At 41.9% G+C, this 20,004-nt stretch overlaps 1 protein-coding gene across 1 annotated transcript in view; it reads left to right on the top strand.

Annotated features, from left to right (window-relative positions):
- Nucleotides 1-927: 927 nt before the first annotated feature.
- The window catches only part of si:dkeyp-14d3.1 (transmembrane protein 132C), a 43,685-nt gene continuing 24,608 nt past the window's right edge, over nt 928-20,004 (top strand). Inside the window, exons 1-2 of the mRNA XM_028578475.1 lie at nt 928-1,308; nt 19,667-19,810. Of these exons, the coding sequence (XP_028434276.1) occupies nt 1,129-1,308; nt 19,667-19,810 (324 nt within the window). The 5' untranslated portion in view covers nt 928-1,128. The remainder of the gene's footprint in view (nt 1,309-19,666; nt 19,811-20,004) is intronic.

Genomic DNA, 20,004 nt, shown 5'->3' with positions numbered 1-20,004 from the left:
GTGAAAATTGGGTTGTTGTGCTCTGCTGCGCAACAAATCTTTCATTCTCTCAGAATAAAACTGAATAATATGAGAAGGATGTGGAAATAGTGTCAGACCTATGTGAATATGAGAGCAGTGGTTAAAAACATTTTCTATTATTTATTGTTTTACTGTTTTTAGTCCCCTATTTATAATTTACGATATTATACATTTGTTCTGTTGTCTTTCCAAGCTGTACCTCACTCTCTCTCTTTCTCTCTCTCTTTGCTTTGTTTGCTTTACTGAATTTGTCTTTAAAAGTTTTTTTCTGCCTCATGCTTTACTGTACAGTATTTTGAACATGTTACATTCACTCTCTTTTCCACACAAAGCACCATGTGGATTTATTCTTCTCTCCCTCTCACCACGTTGGAATTACAAGAAGCTGTTTTGTGCCGGTGTGTCACAGAGACTATGCATGAAATTTATTGGCCCGGAGTCCAGCCATTTGAAACGCAAGACGTGGCTAACAGATCTTGTGCCATTTCCCATCTCCTCCGGCTCCCGTGTAAAGCTGACCTTTCCTTCCTCGAGGCTATATTTAAACTCTGAGCACCAGAGACTTATGGCGCCACAGGAAATTTTATTATCAACGCTCTCCATTTATCTGACTTAATTCAGGCCTGCTGTAGATCGCGCCCAAGTATGTTGTATATTTACGCTCCGCTACGGCAAACGAGGGCACTGGTGACAGACCCGACCAGCAACACCTTAGCGGGGGTGACACCTGGTGAAGCATTCCTTTGAACTGCTCTAAGGACCAGCCATGAGATGATTCTATATACATCACCTGTGGAAAAGTGTGAGAGGATTAAAGAAAAAAGGGGCAGCGATATTATCCTGTGAAGCACAGGGTTGACCAGAGAGCCAAACACAAAGGGACTTGACATTTTGTGCAATCTCAGTTGGTAAAATGTCATAGATTTCAGCCACAGACACGTTCATCAGCTACACTCACTGTTACTCGTCATTAGAGCAGACAGTCGGTTCATTGAGCTCACGAACACACTCAAGAACACACGCATATTCTTTTTTTAAACTCTCGCCCAGCCATCTGCTTAACCATTCACTGAATCTTTTTTTTTGCTGTGCTCTGGCAGGTCTGAGATGGGAGTTCAGAGGGTTCTCCAGGTGGATCTGAAAATGGAAAGCTTTCCGGAGCCGCTGGGTAGCCGCTGGATGGCCTGGCAGGTGGAGTACCCGGCCAGTCGTGCCGCCACACAAGAGGCTGAGACGGAGATCCAACTGGCACAGGAGGACCTTGCGGGCATCGTGCCTCTGGCCATGGTGAGTCATGCCACTTCAAGCTCAGTGCCACACCCAAATAGACGGAAGCACTCCTATCACTCTGACTGTGAAATGTTGAGCACCATATTATTTTGATGAAAGGGTGATTTCTTGCGGAGTAAATGTTTGTTGGCATTGAAATACTACTAATACCTGTACATTTATTAATAAAATACTGTGCCACACACATACAGTCTTATCGGTTGCTGCTTAGCAGCGGTGGAAAGCAATAAATCATCATGAACTTGTGAGTAAATATAAGAAACGTTTTACAAATGAGGTATTCCGACACAGTGCATTTTTAAATACAAGTTTTTAAATACAAAAGTTTTAAATACAAAACATCTGATGAGTTTATAAAACAGTAGACCCAAGTGCATGCTGGTCCTATCCCTGTCTGCCTACACTAACCAGAGGTGCCTATGGGGCTATCCAATCTTTAACAAAACAAAACACTCAAAACTAATTAGAAATACCTCCTACACTACTCAATAGCATATCAAATAATGACAATTAGTTCCACAGTGACCAGCTACCACATCACCGTGCTGCATACACGCTAATACATCAGTAATAATAATAATACAATCATAATACAATGGTTCTCAAACTTTTTTCAGTAATGTACCCCTTTTGAAACATTTCTTCAGCCAAGTAACCCCTGATAAATGCAAAACTTTTTTGGTAGAAAAAACAAACCTATATGAAGAGGAACAACACAGCGCTGCACCTGTAGGCTAAACAACAACCTCGTAACTGAACATTACTGAAATGCCAGTCTACATTTTAAATGTTTGAAATCCATCACAAAATTAATTTGTTATTATAGTATTTTAGGGATTATGCATAAAATAATCTCACGTACCCCCTGCATTACGCCAAAGTACCCCTAGGGGTACTTGTACCCCCATTTGAGAAACACTGATATAACAGATAAACAATACCACTCAAGAGAGACTGAGTACTTTTCCTTTACTTAAGTATAGACAGGGGCGATTTTAGGATTTTTTAAGTGGGGTGGCACGGAGGGGGGGGGCATAATCATTCAGCAGGGGGGTTCACAGTTCACAGAACTGTATAAAAATAAAGTACAATATGCTTACAATAAACTTGCCTCAAACTTCAACAAAGAAACCTTGCTGTACACAGTTTTCAGATAACAGGAAACAGAACAGAAATAAAGTGCAATACACAATTTATTTCTTACAGCAACGAGTGCTCTACAGTGAGTTCCATATGTTTCTACTTCAAAACTGGCCTCAAAATTTCAACAAAGTACACAGCTGCCATACAATGTGTGATTAAAGTATATATCCATTTACCAAATGGAAAGGCAGCACTTGGCAGAACAGGCAGCAAAGTGACAGTACTCTGAGCCAATGGAAATGTCAAGGATGTGAGGCTTGGACCCAAAAATGCAGGAGGATTTTATTAACAAAAGACTTAAAACTTAAGGTGTCCTGAGGACGGCAGGCAGACAGGCACAACGAGGATAAACCAAAATCCAAAAACCAAAAACCACTAGAAAAACCCAGAAGACACGATAGGGAAAACCCCACCAGGAAGAAGCGACGCAGGGAATGGCAGGGAGTGAAGACAATGAGCCGACAAGAGACAAAGAAAGCATCATTTGACGAGGAGGAACTTTCACGCAATGCAAGTCAATGGAGAGCGGAGAGTTCTTTTCCCCTCTGGTGGGGGCGGGACTTAAATGCACTCTGTCTCTATATTTTGCTGATATTATGTACATTGACTTGTAACAGAGTACTTTTACATTGTATTGTTACTACTTTGACTTAAGTAAAGGATCTGAATACTTCCTCCACTCACTGCAGAGCTATAACGTAGGTGTGTCCCTGCAGACTGTGTTTAGGAGCGGGGTCGGAAGAGAGCATCTGGAGCTCCCAGCAGGCCTCGCAGGGGGTCCAGAGTCTGGCTGTGGCCTGAGGGCACGCCTGGAGCTGTGTGTCTCCCTCAGCGAGGCACAGGTACTCTGCTGTGTAGACTAAGCTTAGCTCCCCCTGTAGAACTTCAAATAGAGAGCTTTGTTCAGCAACCCAGAGTACACTGCTTCTGATTCAGATCAAGAACATTCAGGTGAAACAAATGAGCGACATTGATCGTGTTGACCAAAGAGAAACACATGCTGTCACATCGGCGCTGAATACTAAAACAAAAAATTGCATTCATTACTATTTCCGTGACTTCTGATCTGCATGATACAGACCTGACTGCTGTGGCACAGTGATTGTCTAAGTATTGCCCGTAGCTGCGTAGATGATAGATGCATGTGGGTGGCTGTTCCTGAATTCAGAGGAATGTGCCACATCCATAGCCACTGATCCATTCCCTGGATAATGAAAAACAATGTGTTCAATGCTGCAGTATTGTTTGAGTTCCTTCTCTCACATCCTTTTCATGTCACTGATGTGTCAACAGCCTGCTTGCCTCGCTCTAGGAATACATAGTTTGCTCCCACAAATGATCGCAAATTTGATTTGCATGATTATCTTGCAAAGGCTCTACTCATAAAGAGAATTGACCACAATTTTTGAAAATCACATTTTAAAGCAAATCGTTATTTGATGTTGTTCAAGTCCAAGGAGGAAATACTTCCTCTGTTCTAAAAGTGAATGCAGATGCAAAATCGAACACGCACTCTTCAATCAATCCAAAAACTGCCAGCCTTTACATATTCTGCTAATTTTGTACATAAAAGAAGGGATTTTAATGGCTCACTATAAATCATTTTTCGCAGTGGCAAAAATCCATCTCAATTAACCTGATATTACAATTATTTGCTATACTTGGCTAAATCAATTAGGGACAGGGTAATTTAGGCAGGAGCCTCTCATGAGATAAAGATGAATAGTGTTTCATATGTACTAAAACTGTGTGTGTGTGTGTGTGTGTGTGTGTGTGTGTGTGTGTGTGTGTGTGTGTGTGTGTGTGTGTGTGTGTGTGTGTGTGTGTGTGTGTGTGTGTGTGTGTGTGTTTTTCCCTTCCTTACCTCAATTTGCTATTCAGAGGACCTGTCAGTGATTCACTGAAGCATGTCAGAGACTGTGTCGATACCATGTATTGAAAAGGATCAGGTTCACTGATCAGCGTATACCTTTGATACCAGGATTTCAACATTTTTATTATTAGACTTTTACTGAAAAGACGTTGATTGGGACATTATTTCCATTCTTTTCGCTCTTCTTCCCACAAGGGAGTTGTTCGCACAACTTCCCAAGGTGCACAGCATCTCCAGCCACCCCATGGTACTTAACCCACAACACAAAATAGGCTACTTATACATGCCGATGCATTCATAACTCATTAACTCTCCCTCTGTCCACACACACACACACACACACACACACACACACACACACACACACAGCGTTAGGCTTTTTGCAATCTGCATGCACCAATATGGGAGAAGCACACAAGCGAGAAAGAGTCTGAATTAGATTACTTGGGATCACTGTGGCATGAAAGGCCCACAGATGAGTTCCTCTCCCTTCCCCCTGCTACACTCCTAGCTGATAGAAAAGAGGAAGTCAGGTAATGTAAAAGCAGTGCTGTCAAACCCCCCTTACACACACACACACACACACACACACACGCACACACAGACACATCACCCACCCCCACCACCTTGCCTCCACCAAAGGAAAACAAAATCAGTGATTCCAACAGAAAACAGGTTTCTGCACACAGAACTGAAGTCACTAATAGAGTAGTGAATATGGAGATGTAGCAGAGACCTGGGGCCTCATTACAGAGACTTTCTGAATCTGACATTCACTTATCTGAAGTTATGATAGAACAAGCAGTTAGAATTTTTTTTTTCTGTAATAAGGCCCCTGATAAATGTGGGCGGACAGTCACATGCCCAAAATGATCAGCTTCTTCGATGGTAGGATGTAGTGTATCCTGTGTGTTTATGAAACAAATGTTGGATTACTTTAAGAGGGAACACAGAATATCATAAGGGAAAACCACACAGAGTTGTGGTCAGACCTATAACTCAAAGATGTCTGCCCAGAGGGTACTGCAGATCCAAAATTGTGGTTTTACTATTTCAGCTCCAGACTGTTGTCATGTAATGTACTGTAATCATTCTCTAGTCTTCTCCAGATGTACATAAGGGAGAAAAAAAAAAAAGAGTACAAGTTGACTGACCATAATACATTTTTCCGCTTTTCAAGGAAATGGATCTTTATATGTTAAACAGTACAAGTGTTGCAGGTTTTTAACTTACCAGGCAGCCTGTGGACATCTCTGAGACTGTGGTTAGTCAGTGTTCAGCAACTGTTCTGAAATATGATCAATTTATCCCTTTTTGGCATGCTTTGAACATTACTCACTCACCTAGCAGAAACAGAGCACTCTCACATCCCCTTTTTTGCACCACTGATCGAATTCAGACCAGTGTTTACTTGTCTTTACGCCTCTTGTTTCAACCTCCAACTCCTGAGAAAAACCTCTCTGAGAGCCAAAGTAATGAGCAGAACATGGCGCTGCAGACTGTAGTGTTGATCAACAGTGTATGCAATATTACATCAGCGGTCAGCATTAAAAAATTTTGCTTAATGGAGCTTTGAAAGAAACATGAATATCCAGCTGCCTTTGTAGTTACAGTTTTCCAAGCAGCATAGAGATGAACTAAAAGCCCTCTTTGGTGTCATTGTTGTGTGTTTTTCCAATAGTGGATCGTTGTTGTGATCAGTGATATCTACAGTTAATCAAGGTGACAGATGAACAACACAGCCCCATACTACTCCAAAACAACACATATGACACATAGGTTCTTTTTACCGTCGCACAGTAGACTATAGTCACATGACCTTTCTAATTAACGTAACAGGAGCAGTTTTAAACACGTAGTAAATGTTCTGAAACAGAACTTATTAGGGCTGCTCACTTTTAGTCGATTAGTCGACTAATCGGTCGTTTAGGTCTTAGTCAACTTAGATTTCTTTAGTCGATAAGTCATGTTTTATGCTTTTGACTTTTTTATGCTGAATGACTTATTTCCAAGAAACGTACTAGCACATCTCTGGTAAACGCAAGAATTAAGGGTTGACATTTTACCTAATAGATGAGATGAGATAAGTTTAAAATGTGTTACGTATAACAACTAAAAATGTAGTCTATATCCACGACGTTCCACTTCCTGGATTGCTCCGTTGCCGTCTGAAATTCCGTCAGATTTCACTCTTTTCGGCCGGATGTCTGTTACTTTCCGCTTTCTGTGTTGGGATTTTAAACTCTGATTGATTTATGAGGACTAATGGTTAACTGCTCCAAATCCTCCACTCTTTTTAATCTAGTTGAGAGGGGAGACTTCACAGAGCATGCTGAAGGCATCTGTTGACACAACAGCTCTGTGGTTTTGCTCTAGAAGGTCCTTTCATCTGTAATTAGCACTAATTAGTCTAATAAGCTAGTCTGTATTTTGACGTAATGAGAAATCTGCTGTAATTGTGTTTTGACCAGAAATAATCTCATAAACTGAATGAGGATCCATAACTGACCGTGTCTCTAAAGGTTGTAATGTAATAAAGCTAATGCCTATTAGAAATGAGAAGCTTATTTTGGGTTTGATCACATTTATGGCCTATTACTTCAATGGCTCCTCAGACCCGTTCCCAGCCAATTTATGTCGTGTTTTAAATTACTGTGCCCTTGCTGGAATTGATTATTATAAAAAGGTACTTTTATTGCATTTTCCCAGCCAAGTGATGGGCTCTGCCACGGGTAACACCTCTGGGAAAGCAGTGGCATCGTTTTGAAAGACAAAACTCTCCCGTTCCCTTTGAAGAGGGCTCCTCCTGTGTGTTGCCACAGACCTACCTGCATTGGGAGGGCTTAGAGCAACGCTCACCACTTTGTCACCAATTTCAAACCGTGAAGCAGGAGTTCTGCAAATGCAGCAATTATTTCAAAAGCAGACTGCAGAAAATAAAAAAAAAGAATACTCAAAAGTTTGAGTCAGTTTAGAGCGAGGAAACGCCTGGGAACTCTTTCTGTCGACGGTAATACCGCTCGTCTGTCCTGGCTCGTCTTCTCTTTACCTGCTTTTTTCTTTCTTTCTTTAAGATCTTTTCCTCTTTTTTTTCTCCACCTCTTCTCTTTTCCTATATGTTTTCCAGACAAGCATACATACAAATATTAACAATGTAGATTAATTGCCTCCCTTGTCACCCTCCGCCTCCTTATGTCGGCATCCTTCGTTTCACTTAAAGTGTGAAAGAGCTGTGTGTTTTTTTGGGTCATCTTGAGATGGATCTTAAAAGCAGTAATTGGATGCCTGTGCAGATTCCCCTGCACAGTAGGAGGCTGGTCCATTATCTTTTACCATCGTGAAGTAATATGCTGCCGTCCAGGCTGCCCTCATCATCATTACCCATGCTGGGGATGCCTGGTGATGGAGAGGGAGCAAGAGGACAGGGCATCCATCATATCAGGACTCATCAGTCTTCCTGTTCTAGCCCGAGACACCAAACTGTGCTCACTCACACGAGCATCCGCAGCCATAGAGATGAGGAGAAATGAAGGCAGCCGTTTGTATTCACGTATACCGCTCCAATGTATCGTTAAACAATACATCATCACCCTGGCCTTCTCTGGCCACTTCTGCTCTCACATGATAAAGTCATCTATCAACATCGTCCGATGAATGTTTTATTTTACCCCTTTCGATTCCATTACTTCTGTTGGAATGCACATCTTCTCTGCCAGGCATGTAAGATTGCCAGAGCCATTTATCAAACACATAGTTAGACTTAGAGACATGAGCACTTACGTGCCAGCTAATCATGCAAGCTGTTTATCAAAAGAGCACGTACTGTGCGCCTTGCTTGAAAGTACCTGATTTCAGTGATCTAATAACCTTGGCCACTCAGTTCCACTAGTGCTGAGTCGCTGGGCATGCCGCTGCTGTTTTAGTGGAACAGGATAAAACATAGCTTATTTTTCTCCACATAGCATGAGTCATACTCCACAGCTTACAATAAGGGGCTGATGGATGGACCCCAAGCGAGCAATCCATTAGCATCTACTACAGCTTAGAGGCTGATGTTGAAGTGGTAGCACTAATTGAGGCTGCCGCAGTATGCACATGTGGCGTACTACATGTAATTCTAATAAGGACAACAGATCGGGACAAATGGTCACTTAATCCAGAAAACAATCAAAGTCCTTGGCACTGAATGGCTTAACATCGCAGGATGTAAAAGGTATTCAGAAGGGCCGACACTCATTGTCACTGTGACTGCATGTACAGCAACGAGTAAGAAAAGGTGAACTACTGTGCCTTCTCATGAAACTGGGAATTACTTTCAAAAAGAACAGAGGTTGAATAGCAAATTCTTCCAGTGTCACTCAGGAAGATAGACCCTGAAATGCTTTTGTAATTGAAAGGCCTAAAGTGACTGGGGTGGCTTTGTTACCTTTTAAGCACACAATTTGTTACACTCACACAATCTCCCTTGTGTGGTATGTGATTAGAGCTTTTAATTTCTTCTGCTGCAGAACCAATTTCTGCCAGGCTTGCTCATTACGGAGGCATCAGAAAAGGATCAACCACCATTAAGAAAGCGAACCTACCCACGTTATTTTTGAAAGCTCCTCCAGCAGTGAAGTCAAATGACTTGTTTACTGTGTTGTTCTCAGAAGACGACCAACAATGCTTTCATGCATTTGTGTAAAAGTGTATCTTTGCCTTGCCCACAGAGAATGGTAAGGAGCTGTACCCTTTGGAAGCTCTTATATTCTAATTGAATGCTGTGAACCTTCGCCCCCGTCGCTGTAGCCCTCTTTGTTCTCCTAACCCTGTCAATTATGGTGAAAATAGTTTGTACAGTGAGGGATGAACGGAAGGGCAGGCTCCAGACTGACACGTCAATCTCAGAGTGACAGGCTCTGCACATGTCCATATCCCACATCTCCCCATTATTGTTAACATCCCACTCCACACTCTTGCCAAGTTCTATTCATTCTGACTTTAATCCTGGCCCACTGAGGTTTGGGAGGAATGTGTGTATTTGTTTTTAAGCGGTAATGGACTCTACAGTGGAGCTGACCTTTGTGCCTGCTGAGAGAGGTGTGTGTCCTGAGGGCAGCTAAGCCAAGCTAAGCCAAGCTAAGCTGCCGGTATAGATCTCGATCAGAGCCGGGTGAAGAAATCAGACCAGAGATCAGGAGGTCATCCCCCGTAGGCATGGTTGGCTGTCGGGGAAGAACTCTTCATCGATCAGCTGAGTGTGATAGATATTGGGCTGAAATTGAGCACACTGGCGCAGGCAGGGTTGTTTCATTGCCTTCTAGCCTCTGGGCCCCGCTCAATGGGCAAACAGCAGGGGCACCAGTGAGACATCACAGTACCGGAGCCAGCATCAGTCAAAGCCCCCGCCAGCTCCCTCCCCTTAGCCCCTGCAGCTCTCTCTCTCGCTCATCTCTGGGTGAGCAGAGAGCAGGTTTGTTCCTGGTCAGGCTGTTCTCATGAACCATACGTACATATAGCTACGAAACGTCAAGCACTGTAATTCATAAGCATTCTACGTTTTGTTTTTGCTGTATACACCACAATGACTGGGTGGGTCATTAGTCTCAAGACCTTATATCATAAGGGAAAACCACACAAGACCTTCCTCTACAGAACTGTGGGGGAGGGTCTGGCTAGTCCACACAGCATACCGGGATGGGAGAAAAACATGCTCTGGTTTATTAGCATTTCTTTAAACCAATCACAATCAAGCGCTGGACAAAGCCACGGTGCCTCTGCAAAATAGCCTCAGGAAAGAAATTGTTTTGGTGGAACATGTGTACGTTCAAAGGTTGTTTTAGTCGTGCAACAAAAAACTCTGATTGGACAGATAGTCTAGCTAACTGTAAGGATTTACCTTGCAGAGATTTGAGGAGTAGTTAACCATTGATAGTCCTCATAAATCCACCAGAGTTTAGAATGCCAACACACAGAAAGCGGAAGGTGACAGACATCCGGCCAAAATGAGGGACATTGCACCTAAGCAATCCCAGAAATAAAACACCGTTGATATAGAGTAGTGGGTCATAAATAGTGTTGGGTGCCGGACTCTGTACTTTTTAACCGACCGAATTACGTACTACCGAGGACTGATTCACTTTAAATCAAGCGGTAGCAAATTTCGGTACCCGAGAGCGCATAAGCGCAAGCATATCTGTTCTCTCTACGTGTTGACGAGAGCAGAGCTCCGACACACACACACACACACACACACACACACACACACACACACACACACACAGAGATGTTGTGCGGACGGAGAGTCACGGCAATGCCGGTAAAGCGGTTGCAAGTGTGGTTACACTTTTCAAAACTCCACCCAGACCGCGTATTTAACGACAAGGTGAAAGTGGTCGTGGTATGGTTAACGTTAGACTTCCTCTGTGACAGGCAGGCACCACTGTGTTCACTATTCCCTGTTGACTGACTGACAGGCTGGGGATGTAGGGCAAGGCAAGGCAACTTTATTTCCAAAGCACATTTTAACAAGGCAATTCAAAACGCTTTACATAAAACATTAAAGAGCAGTTTAAAAAGACATAGAACATGCAAACAGGCTAAAATAGATTAAGATACAAATACAAGTATAAAAGATACAGTTCAGTGTAAGAAATTAATAATTATTTGATAATGTGTAGGGACGGGTTTGGGAGGGGAGAGGGAGGTGTGTAAAATGTTTTAAATAAATAACAAACTGTTCTAAGTAAATAGGATAAATAGGTTAGAAATTATTTTTACAACTGAAATTAATTAAATAAATGTGTTATTACAGAGGGAAAGTACAGAAAAACGGAATAGAATATACAGAATATCGGTACCATACCGTAAAAAAAAGTGAACGGTACCCAACCCTAGTCATAAAACGCTTTCAAGCCGCAGAGCAGAGTTCGCTTCCTGGGGAAAACAAAAGAATTTCACCCAGGAAATGTGTATTCCTTGGGACTGTTTTTATCCAAACCAGGATCTTTTTCCTAAACTTAACTAGTCCTTTTAGTGCCTAAACTTAACTGTCGTTGCCGCATGATGCTGACTTTCATGCATATATTATTGTAATATATCATACAGACCCGTTCATGAGTTACAAGTTGCCCTGGTGCCTGACCTTGATTCTTCCAGAGCTAAGCCTTGGCTGTTATTGAAATTCACCAGGGACACCCGCTCCTCCCTCCTGACCCATTGATCTAGACGTATTACAGGTATGGTATTCATGAGAATCGCAGGGGATTCGTCCTACAAACGTTAAATATTGTACTTCCAGCTACGTCCAGCCATGTTTTATTCACAAGCTCCTTTTCACAGCATGAGGCGCAATTCATGGCCACCGGACTCCAGAGGGTGGCTCTGTCCCACCAGCACCAGCCTTCAATAATTCCTAACTTTATCTTCAAAGTACAGACACTAATAAGCCCTCTGACTGTTAATGGATGCCTATTATTGGACAGACGTGTTTATAAGAGATGCCCTGAAGGTGAATGGATGCAGCACAGAGCACTATAACAGCAGTTCATAAACCTATTACCGCTTCCAGTCACACAAAAAAATCTCTTCCTTTTGCATTCTGTATGTCTCTACTAAAAATAAAACGTTTAAGATAGACCCTTAGATAGAATCATTGCATTGTGGAAAATGAATTATACTGTCAATAAACTGTATAGACTCCCTCAGAATCAGGGACAGTTTATTAGAAGACAGTTATTAATATTTGTGGGGAGATTCGTCCTGTCAGCAGCTTGTCACTGTGACAGTTCCCCGCAGTCAAAGTTTACCCGTAAATCATGTGCACTCATAAATATTTTACAGCTGAGAGCATTTCAATGTGACTAAAACATCAATATGGTCCATGAACTGTTGTGTGTGTCCTCTTGCATAAGTGACTAAGCAGCTCAGATGAAGAGTTCTTGAACCGTCATTGGTTGCCCTTCTTTTGAAGTTTGTGAGGGCAACAATACGACATAAATCATTCCAGCACTGAGTCCACTATAAGCTCAGAGGTGTCTGTTCAAGTTTATGCAGCCCTTTTTTCCTTCAGGTGCTGTGAGAAGCGACAGGAAGCGACATTTTTGTCTTTTGATGTTCTTTTTCTTACCGTGCTGCTTTCACAGTCACACTGGCCTGCTCATCAGAAGTTAAATTCAGGTGAGACATTCAGAAGTAAAATGCTTTATTCTTTTATTTCACGCAGAGACACTTGCAGTAAGTCGATGAGTTGAATATGTAAAGCAAAAGGTTATGCATTTAGATTTTTGCAGAGAAGGCTCTGCTCAAAGAATCTGAGCAGCAACCAGGATTCTGTGAAAGAATTAATCCGCCCTTAAAGAAAGAGTTCGAGATTTTTTGAAAATTTAGTGTCATCAAACTTGAGGTTGTCAGGCAACCAGCAGAGACTCTAGACTTCTTCCTGCCAAAAAACAATAATGCAAATAACCCCCGTAATACTACAACTTTTCAGTTTCTATACTTTGGTTTTTGTATCAATTGAACAACAAGATATAACTTATTAATTAGGTAGCTTTTAAAGTTCTGGTAGGCTTTTTTTTTTTTTTTTTTTTTTGTACAGAGCCATAGTAGTTTCTACCTGTTGTCAGACTTTATGCTATGCTAAAATAAAAGAATTGGCAGCTGACTGTAGCAATGGCCTTCTCATCTAACTCTTAACAAGAAAACAAATATGTGTATTTAAAAAAGTATTCTTATCATACACATACACAAGCATTATATGAACAATACCAAAAAGCTTGGCACATTTGGAGGAGTTTGGGGTGGCGGAGTCTGGGGTGGCGGAGTAGATGCGCCAGCAGCGAACGTGTTGGCGTTAGCGTATCAACAGAGTAATAGGGAGAAGTGTCAGGTCATCATGGCAGCATTGTACACTTGCTTGAGTTTGATTGTAAGTTAAGCTGGTAGCCAAGCAGCTGATGAATGAAACAGTGATTGTGAGGCATGAGAGTAGCAATGAATGCCAGTCAGCTCATGAAAGTGCAACTTCAGTACTTTTTCTGAACAAATCCTATGCTTTATACTTGGTTACTATGAAACTGTCCTAGGTAGAGCATATTCATATCTAGGTATCTATCATAAGGGAGTAATTGTTTTGCCAAAATGTATACAGATTGCAAAAAAAAATTTTTCTCAGAAAGCACTATAGCGAGTTACACTCACAAATGTACCATGGGCCACAATCGACACCCGCCTATAACAGCAACCATCCGAACAATTCAGCTCCTTCACATATTGCCACTTTTTGGGTAGTTGACTTCCACTCTGTACTGGGAATGAAGTGTCCTTTCTATAATGTCTCTTAATTATTGAATGAGGTACCTTGTGATCCGTGTGATCATCACCATGATCTCCCATTACCTTTCTCCCAACCAGACACAGCCAACAGAAATAAGCAGATCAGATCTCAGACTTCCTACCTACCATGGGGCTCATTTTGTGTCACCTACTGCTGCCACCTTCATCCAGTCTGCCGGGAAGAAGCGAGGAAAAAGGGGAGAAAGGGAAGACCGGAGAGGAACTCGCTCATTGTTGGAGGAGCAAAGAGTAGGAAGAGCAGAGAAGTGAGCAAGAGAGAGACCCTCATTAAAAGGCAGTGTGTTGGCTTCACAACCATCCCACCACTTCAATGCGCTGTCATGCAGTGATGTATCGCTCTGCATGGTGCTACCAAGGCCTTTATTCACACTCTCCTCCATGTTTCTCGCTTCCAGCCAATTAAACACCCACTGGAATAGAAGGGAGGAAGTGCCACATTGAGCATTGGACAACGTGGAGAGAGGAGCTGATGAAAGGACATGTCTCTTTTAGTCTGCTTAATAGCTTCAGGACACGGTTTGAGTGGCGTTTAATGTCTACAGCGTATAATTCACCATCCCTCGACTCCCGTTTCAGTTTCCCTACATGTACGCTTGCTTTATCGCCAAGGGATAGAAATGTTTATCAGAAGTATGAATATTTCATTTAGAGTTGACTATTGGCATGCTTAATGGCCCCTTCTGATGCTTTTGCTTAAGAAATGACATGACAAATCATAAAGAGGCTTGTGTCCAATGACAAGTCATTAATCATGGTGGTAAAAGCACCAGATTAAGGTTTATAAGTTTTTTATGCTACCTGACTTGTGCTTTTGGGTTTATCTGGTAAGCTTGTTGGCTTAAGGACAGCCACAACAATGCGGGGCTGACAGGACACACTAAGTATACACTGTGTTTACCAGCCTCTCTTCTCTCTGCTGCACTATGAATAATTCAGCCCTTAAAATCCCAAACTCAACACTGTGCCTGACCTGTTCATTTGTTCCGTAGCCAGGATGGTGAGGTCGGAATGTGGATGTGTTAGTGCAGGGCAGAAGCAGAGGCTAATCGCAACAGCAGGACGAGCAGCAGCTTCGCTACTTCTCATGCTGCCCATGTCACTCAGGCTGACACCATAAATCTCACTTATTTTCAGATCCAACCGAGACATAGGCAGAAATTACGGCCCAGAGCACATTACCAGCCAAAGCAGTGTGCTGAATGTTAACAGAGAGATCCTTGATAAAGCAGACGGGCAGTTCTCCCACAGATTATTGAACAAAATCTGTGAGACTTGAGGGGGAAGATTGGCTAGTAAGAAAAGCAACACGGGTGTCAACGGTTGAGAATCTGCATGCTGCATGCAGGACAACTTAATTAAATCAAAAAATATTAATACATGCCTTTGTACAACTCCATTACAGTCATGTTCTTTCTTGCTATAAAAATATTAATTTGATTCAAATATCTCTGATCTAATCATTGCTCAGTTTTACCTATATCTAAAATGCTATATGCAAAAGCCATAGAAAGTACTTAATTCTGATAAGATAGGTGTGCATTACTTTCAGATAAATGCACAGTCGCCTCCTTGCCATTCTAAATAAATGCTGACAAGTGATGGGCTAATTGTTTCAGGTGTTACCAGGCGATGGCTTCTTCTACTTTGACTTGGCTGGATTGCCAACCGGCCATAGCGAGCAACTGTCCCAGGGCCCCAAGACCCTCGGGGGTCCCAAAGGCTCTAGGAACATTATGTGGTGTATGTTGTAATTTGATTCATTGCAAATTAGTTCAGTAATAAATTCTGTATAAACACAATCCCAACTGGAATAACAGGATCCTTAATGGCCTTATTGCCACTGCTCATCACACCCCCAACCGGCCCCGTCAGACACCGCCTATCAAGAGTCTGGGTCTGCCGAGGTTTCTTCCTAAAAGGGAGTTTTTCCTCGCCACTGTCGCAACAGCCACTGCTAATGCTTGCTCTTGGGGAATTACTGGAATTGTTGGGGCTTTGTAAATTATAGAGTGCGGTCTAGACCTACTCTATCTGTAAAGTGTCTCGAGATAACTCTTGTTATGATTTGATACTATAAATTGAATTGAATTGAATTGAATTAATGTAATCTGCATTATTTCATCATCTGAAGATCCATCTTGTAGAGGCCCTACACAGGACCCTAAAAGCTTTTTTGTCCCAGGCCCCCCTAAAGGGTTAATTTAGCCCTGGTAAATACATTGTCTACTGTGTAAGTGAGATAATCCATACATCAATGCTCTTCAAAAAATAATAATGAACAGGGTGTTATTTTCCGTTTGTTGTGGCTTATCTCTTAATATGTCATTACCACATTTATCTTGAAAAAATTGATAATAATTGTGAGCAAATAAGGACTGTATACAGCAAGCAACACACATAAAGCTGCAGTTGGTAGAAAGCAGCTCTCCCTCTCCCCTCTATGTCGCAATGCCTGCGCAGAACAAATATGGGCCAATAGGAAAGCTGTCTCTCTATGAAATGACCTGTGATTGGCCAAAGTCTCCCGTCACGGGCATTTTCGGAAAAAAACTGAAAACAGAGCCAAGAGTAAGTACAAAAGTCTAGTCTTTTAGACCGCTTGAATTATAATACGCTGAAAGAATATTATGGAAGTTTTGCCCAATGACACCAAAAATAAAGTGCCTACCACAGCTGCAAACTACTACATTTGACACTTTTTAATGTTCTAAAAATATAGGGTCATAAAAACAGGTAGGGTGAAGAAGGTACAGAACTAAAGTGAAAAGTTTAGTGAAATTCCCCTTTACGGTACCAAGCTTCTCAAATTACGAAATCCATTCATCTCCAACCATATAAAATCGTCAGGTCATTTTTTCCAGTTTTACAGGCCCAAATTTCATTGCGTCTTCTCCCAGACTCCTTCCAGTAAAATGACTGAGTAACACTGCTGATGTGCACCACTGGTTTCCATTTTGTGTTTAATTGCGCTGTCTATGTCTCCGTGTGTGGCCCATTGATGCATCACTGTGGGATCCCGCTGTGGCTTATTACTGCCGGGCCCTGCTCTCTGCTGCTCCTCAACCTGCTGGGTCATCTCCAGCTGCTGTAATCTAACATTAGCCTCCGCTTTCACCAGGTCCCAACCATTTACCCCATCATGTATTATAGATGACCCTCTGGAAATGGAGGAATCCCAGCAGACAGAATTAATTTACAGCAACCCTAGATTTTAAGAGGAATTGAATCAAAGTCAGAGGCACAAGGAGAGGGGGGTTTATATTGCTATATAACACTGTCACAGTCTATAAAATTGTAATGAAAAGCCATTTGGAGATTAAGTGTTTTTTTTTTTTAGATTCATTGGTATCTCTTGGCTCAACTAATAATCATTTCACTCCAAAGCTGACTGGTCTCAGTAATTGATGCTTACAAACGACCAGGCTCTTTTCAACCAAACTTAATCCTCTCTTTCTCTTTTTTTTTTTTGAATGACTCTGATTCACAAGCTCACAAACACAGGGGGAAGTCTTTAGAAACCGAGTTAACAGGACAGTGTACAAATCGTGTGTACTTCCCCGGTGACAAAGGGATACACATGAATGTGGTGACAGGAAGTCAGGCACTGCAGATTGGTCCTGTCGGCGCTTGACAGGTTTAACAATATTATTCTAAACAAATGTGACATTTTATTCAACAGGCATCACTCCGGAGTAAGGTTTCTCTGTTAGTACGAAAAATAATTGTAGCTACCTTAATAGAATAGCACTGAAATGTTTTTTGTGCTGTCAAAGTACCCAAAAAAAGGTATCTTGGGGTTCCTTCCCATTAAAATGAAAGAAATCCTAGCAGGGCTTTTGTGTAAGATCATTCCTAGTGGCAGAATGAAATAAGCTTTCAATGAGATGCCTTTGTCACATTGTGCAATTATCTAAAGAAAGTTATTTCAGGTTCCCAATAGCAAGAAAGCCATGTTCGTCGTACAGTACAAATATTGAGAAGCACACTTTGACCTCAATGGCTGAGCTGCCCAGGGTTCCCCAGCAATCTGTGTAATTGAAGAGCAACTTCTTCAATCCAATGTGCATGTGTGACTTCAGAAAGAAAGTTACCTCAAACTTATCTTAATTGGCCCCAATTATCGTCTGTGACAATAGAAGTGTGTGTGTGTGTGTGTGTGTGTGTGTGTGTGTGTGTGTGTGTGTGTGTGTGTGTGTGTGTGTGTGTGTGTGTGTGTGTGTGTGTGTGCGTGTGTGATAGACTGGAAAAGAGGAAACAGCAAGCCTGGCTCTGTGTAATGAAAGGTTAAGATTTATGGTCGGAGTGATGAAGCTGTGCTATAGAACTTATAGAATCCAGGCTGTCTAGACCGCTGAGGTCCCTCACTAATACAGCCCAGTGGCATTTGTGTACATAGAGCCTAGTTAAGTCTGATTGGCCAGTTGGCTTAAATACTAATTTACACAGGACTCAGAGGAGTCCCGCCATCAATGTTGTACCGTCCATTCAATACACTGTATTATTCTGTCAAAATACAGTACAAAATTATAGAAAATACAGTAACTACATATTTTACGGTTTACCTTATTATTATAATGTCTGTGCAAGGAGTGCTGTAGCTGTCTCTGCTTTTGACTCTAGTGAAATTCATGGTTAAGTAATTGTGAAATTGTAAATGAATGTCTTTTATCGATTCAATATAAATATCAATAGAAGGCAGACAGCCAGGCACCCAACAAAACAGAGCTATTTAATCCCTATGAACCATGGAGTGCTTAAAAATGGCTTAAAAGTCTTTACTTTGACTTGGTGAAACCTGCAGAAAACCCTGATATTTATGACCCTGAATCTACGATGTCCTCTTCAGCCCATCCAAGCTCCTGTGGTCGGATAGATCTCTGCTTTAGGGCATAGGGTTTGCTGGAACTGTAGAGGTTTCACATTGAGGAAAAGAGGCCAAGCATACTGAAGGTAGAAATGGCATTCACTATGAATTCCAAACAAAGGCAGTTTGAGACATAGGACTCTCACCAGGCAATTACACATGCACAAGAGGAGGGTAATCACAACCACCACAGAGACTGCAGAGAGTGCCTTCAAATTGCTGTGGATCCAGCACTGTATGAATAAAAGCTGGACCGACCCGGGGCGGCAACAGAAACACTCAGTGACTTCATATTTTACTGACGATGCGTCTGGGCAGAGAAGCAAATGATTCATGGAAAAATGTGTAATGTAATAGGGCGTGAATAATTTCTACGCATGAAATGTAATTCTTTAAGCGTTTAATTCAATTCAATTCAATTCAAGTAAAAATCTAAATGTTATCTGCCGATCTGTAATTTTGCTGAGTAGCCAACCACAATGTAATGCTAATTACTTTCATTAATTAGCTGGCTGAAGAGCGTGGCGGTAAGGAGAAGGTTCTGTATTTATCCAGATAATTACACTCACAATAAATACAATAACCCCCCAAATAGTTAATGGTTAATATCATATTTGGCAACATAGCTTAGAATGAAATTGGAATTGTTGCCAAAACGACGCAAAGTTTTAATGCACTTTAATGAACATACTGAGAAATATTGGATGTGACAATGGTAAAAGAAAAACATTTTGAGGTGTTTTCAAAAGTAAAGAAAGTCTTTCCAGGAGACCAAAGGTGTACAGTGTCACAACTCAATTGAAATAAGACATGTTCTTTTCGCTGCTGTAACACTGTGCCCCGTACAATGTGCCTACCAGTTGCCATCAGTCATTAGCTGTCCACGCAGCAGTGGTTCTGATTTCACAGCCCTTTAGCCAATAATCACTAGATGAACGCTGATTGTGCAAAGCCTCTTTAGGCCATTTCCAATACTACTTGTTACTTGCACTTATACTATTTTTTCTGAGCCAGATCGTCTGTTATTGACTGGATTAGAGACCTGCCAGGCCTTCGACCATTGCTGTGCTCATCTCTCTCTCTCTCTCTCTCTCTCTCTCTCTCTCTCTCTCTCTCTCTCTCTCTCTTTCTGTCTTTAGGACTCTGAGATTTTGAACACTGCCGTGCTGACCGGGAAGACAGTGGCTGTCCCAGTAAAGGTGGTGACCATTGGAATAGACGCCTCTGTCACTGATGTCTCCGAAGCAGTCAAGTGTCACTCGACAGACGAAGATGTGGTCAAGGTCAGTAAGATTACATTTTTGAAAGAGAAATAAGCCTTCCATCCAACTGCTTGTATGCACATTTTCAGCATAGAAAAACCTAATTCTATTCCATCCTTACTGACCGCCAGAGGCAGTGCTTAACACTGCCTCTGGCGGTCATCCAGGATTCATACAACCATAGTTACATTCGTAACTTTCGGTTGATATGCAGA

Source organism: Perca flavescens, chromosome 5, assembly GCF_004354835.1.
Source record: "Perca flavescens isolate YP-PL-M2 chromosome 5, PFLA_1.0, whole genome shotgun sequence".
NCBI lineage: Eukaryota > Metazoa > Chordata > Actinopteri > Perciformes > Percidae > Perca > Perca flavescens.
This window is presented reverse-complemented; position numbering and strand designations above follow the sequence as displayed.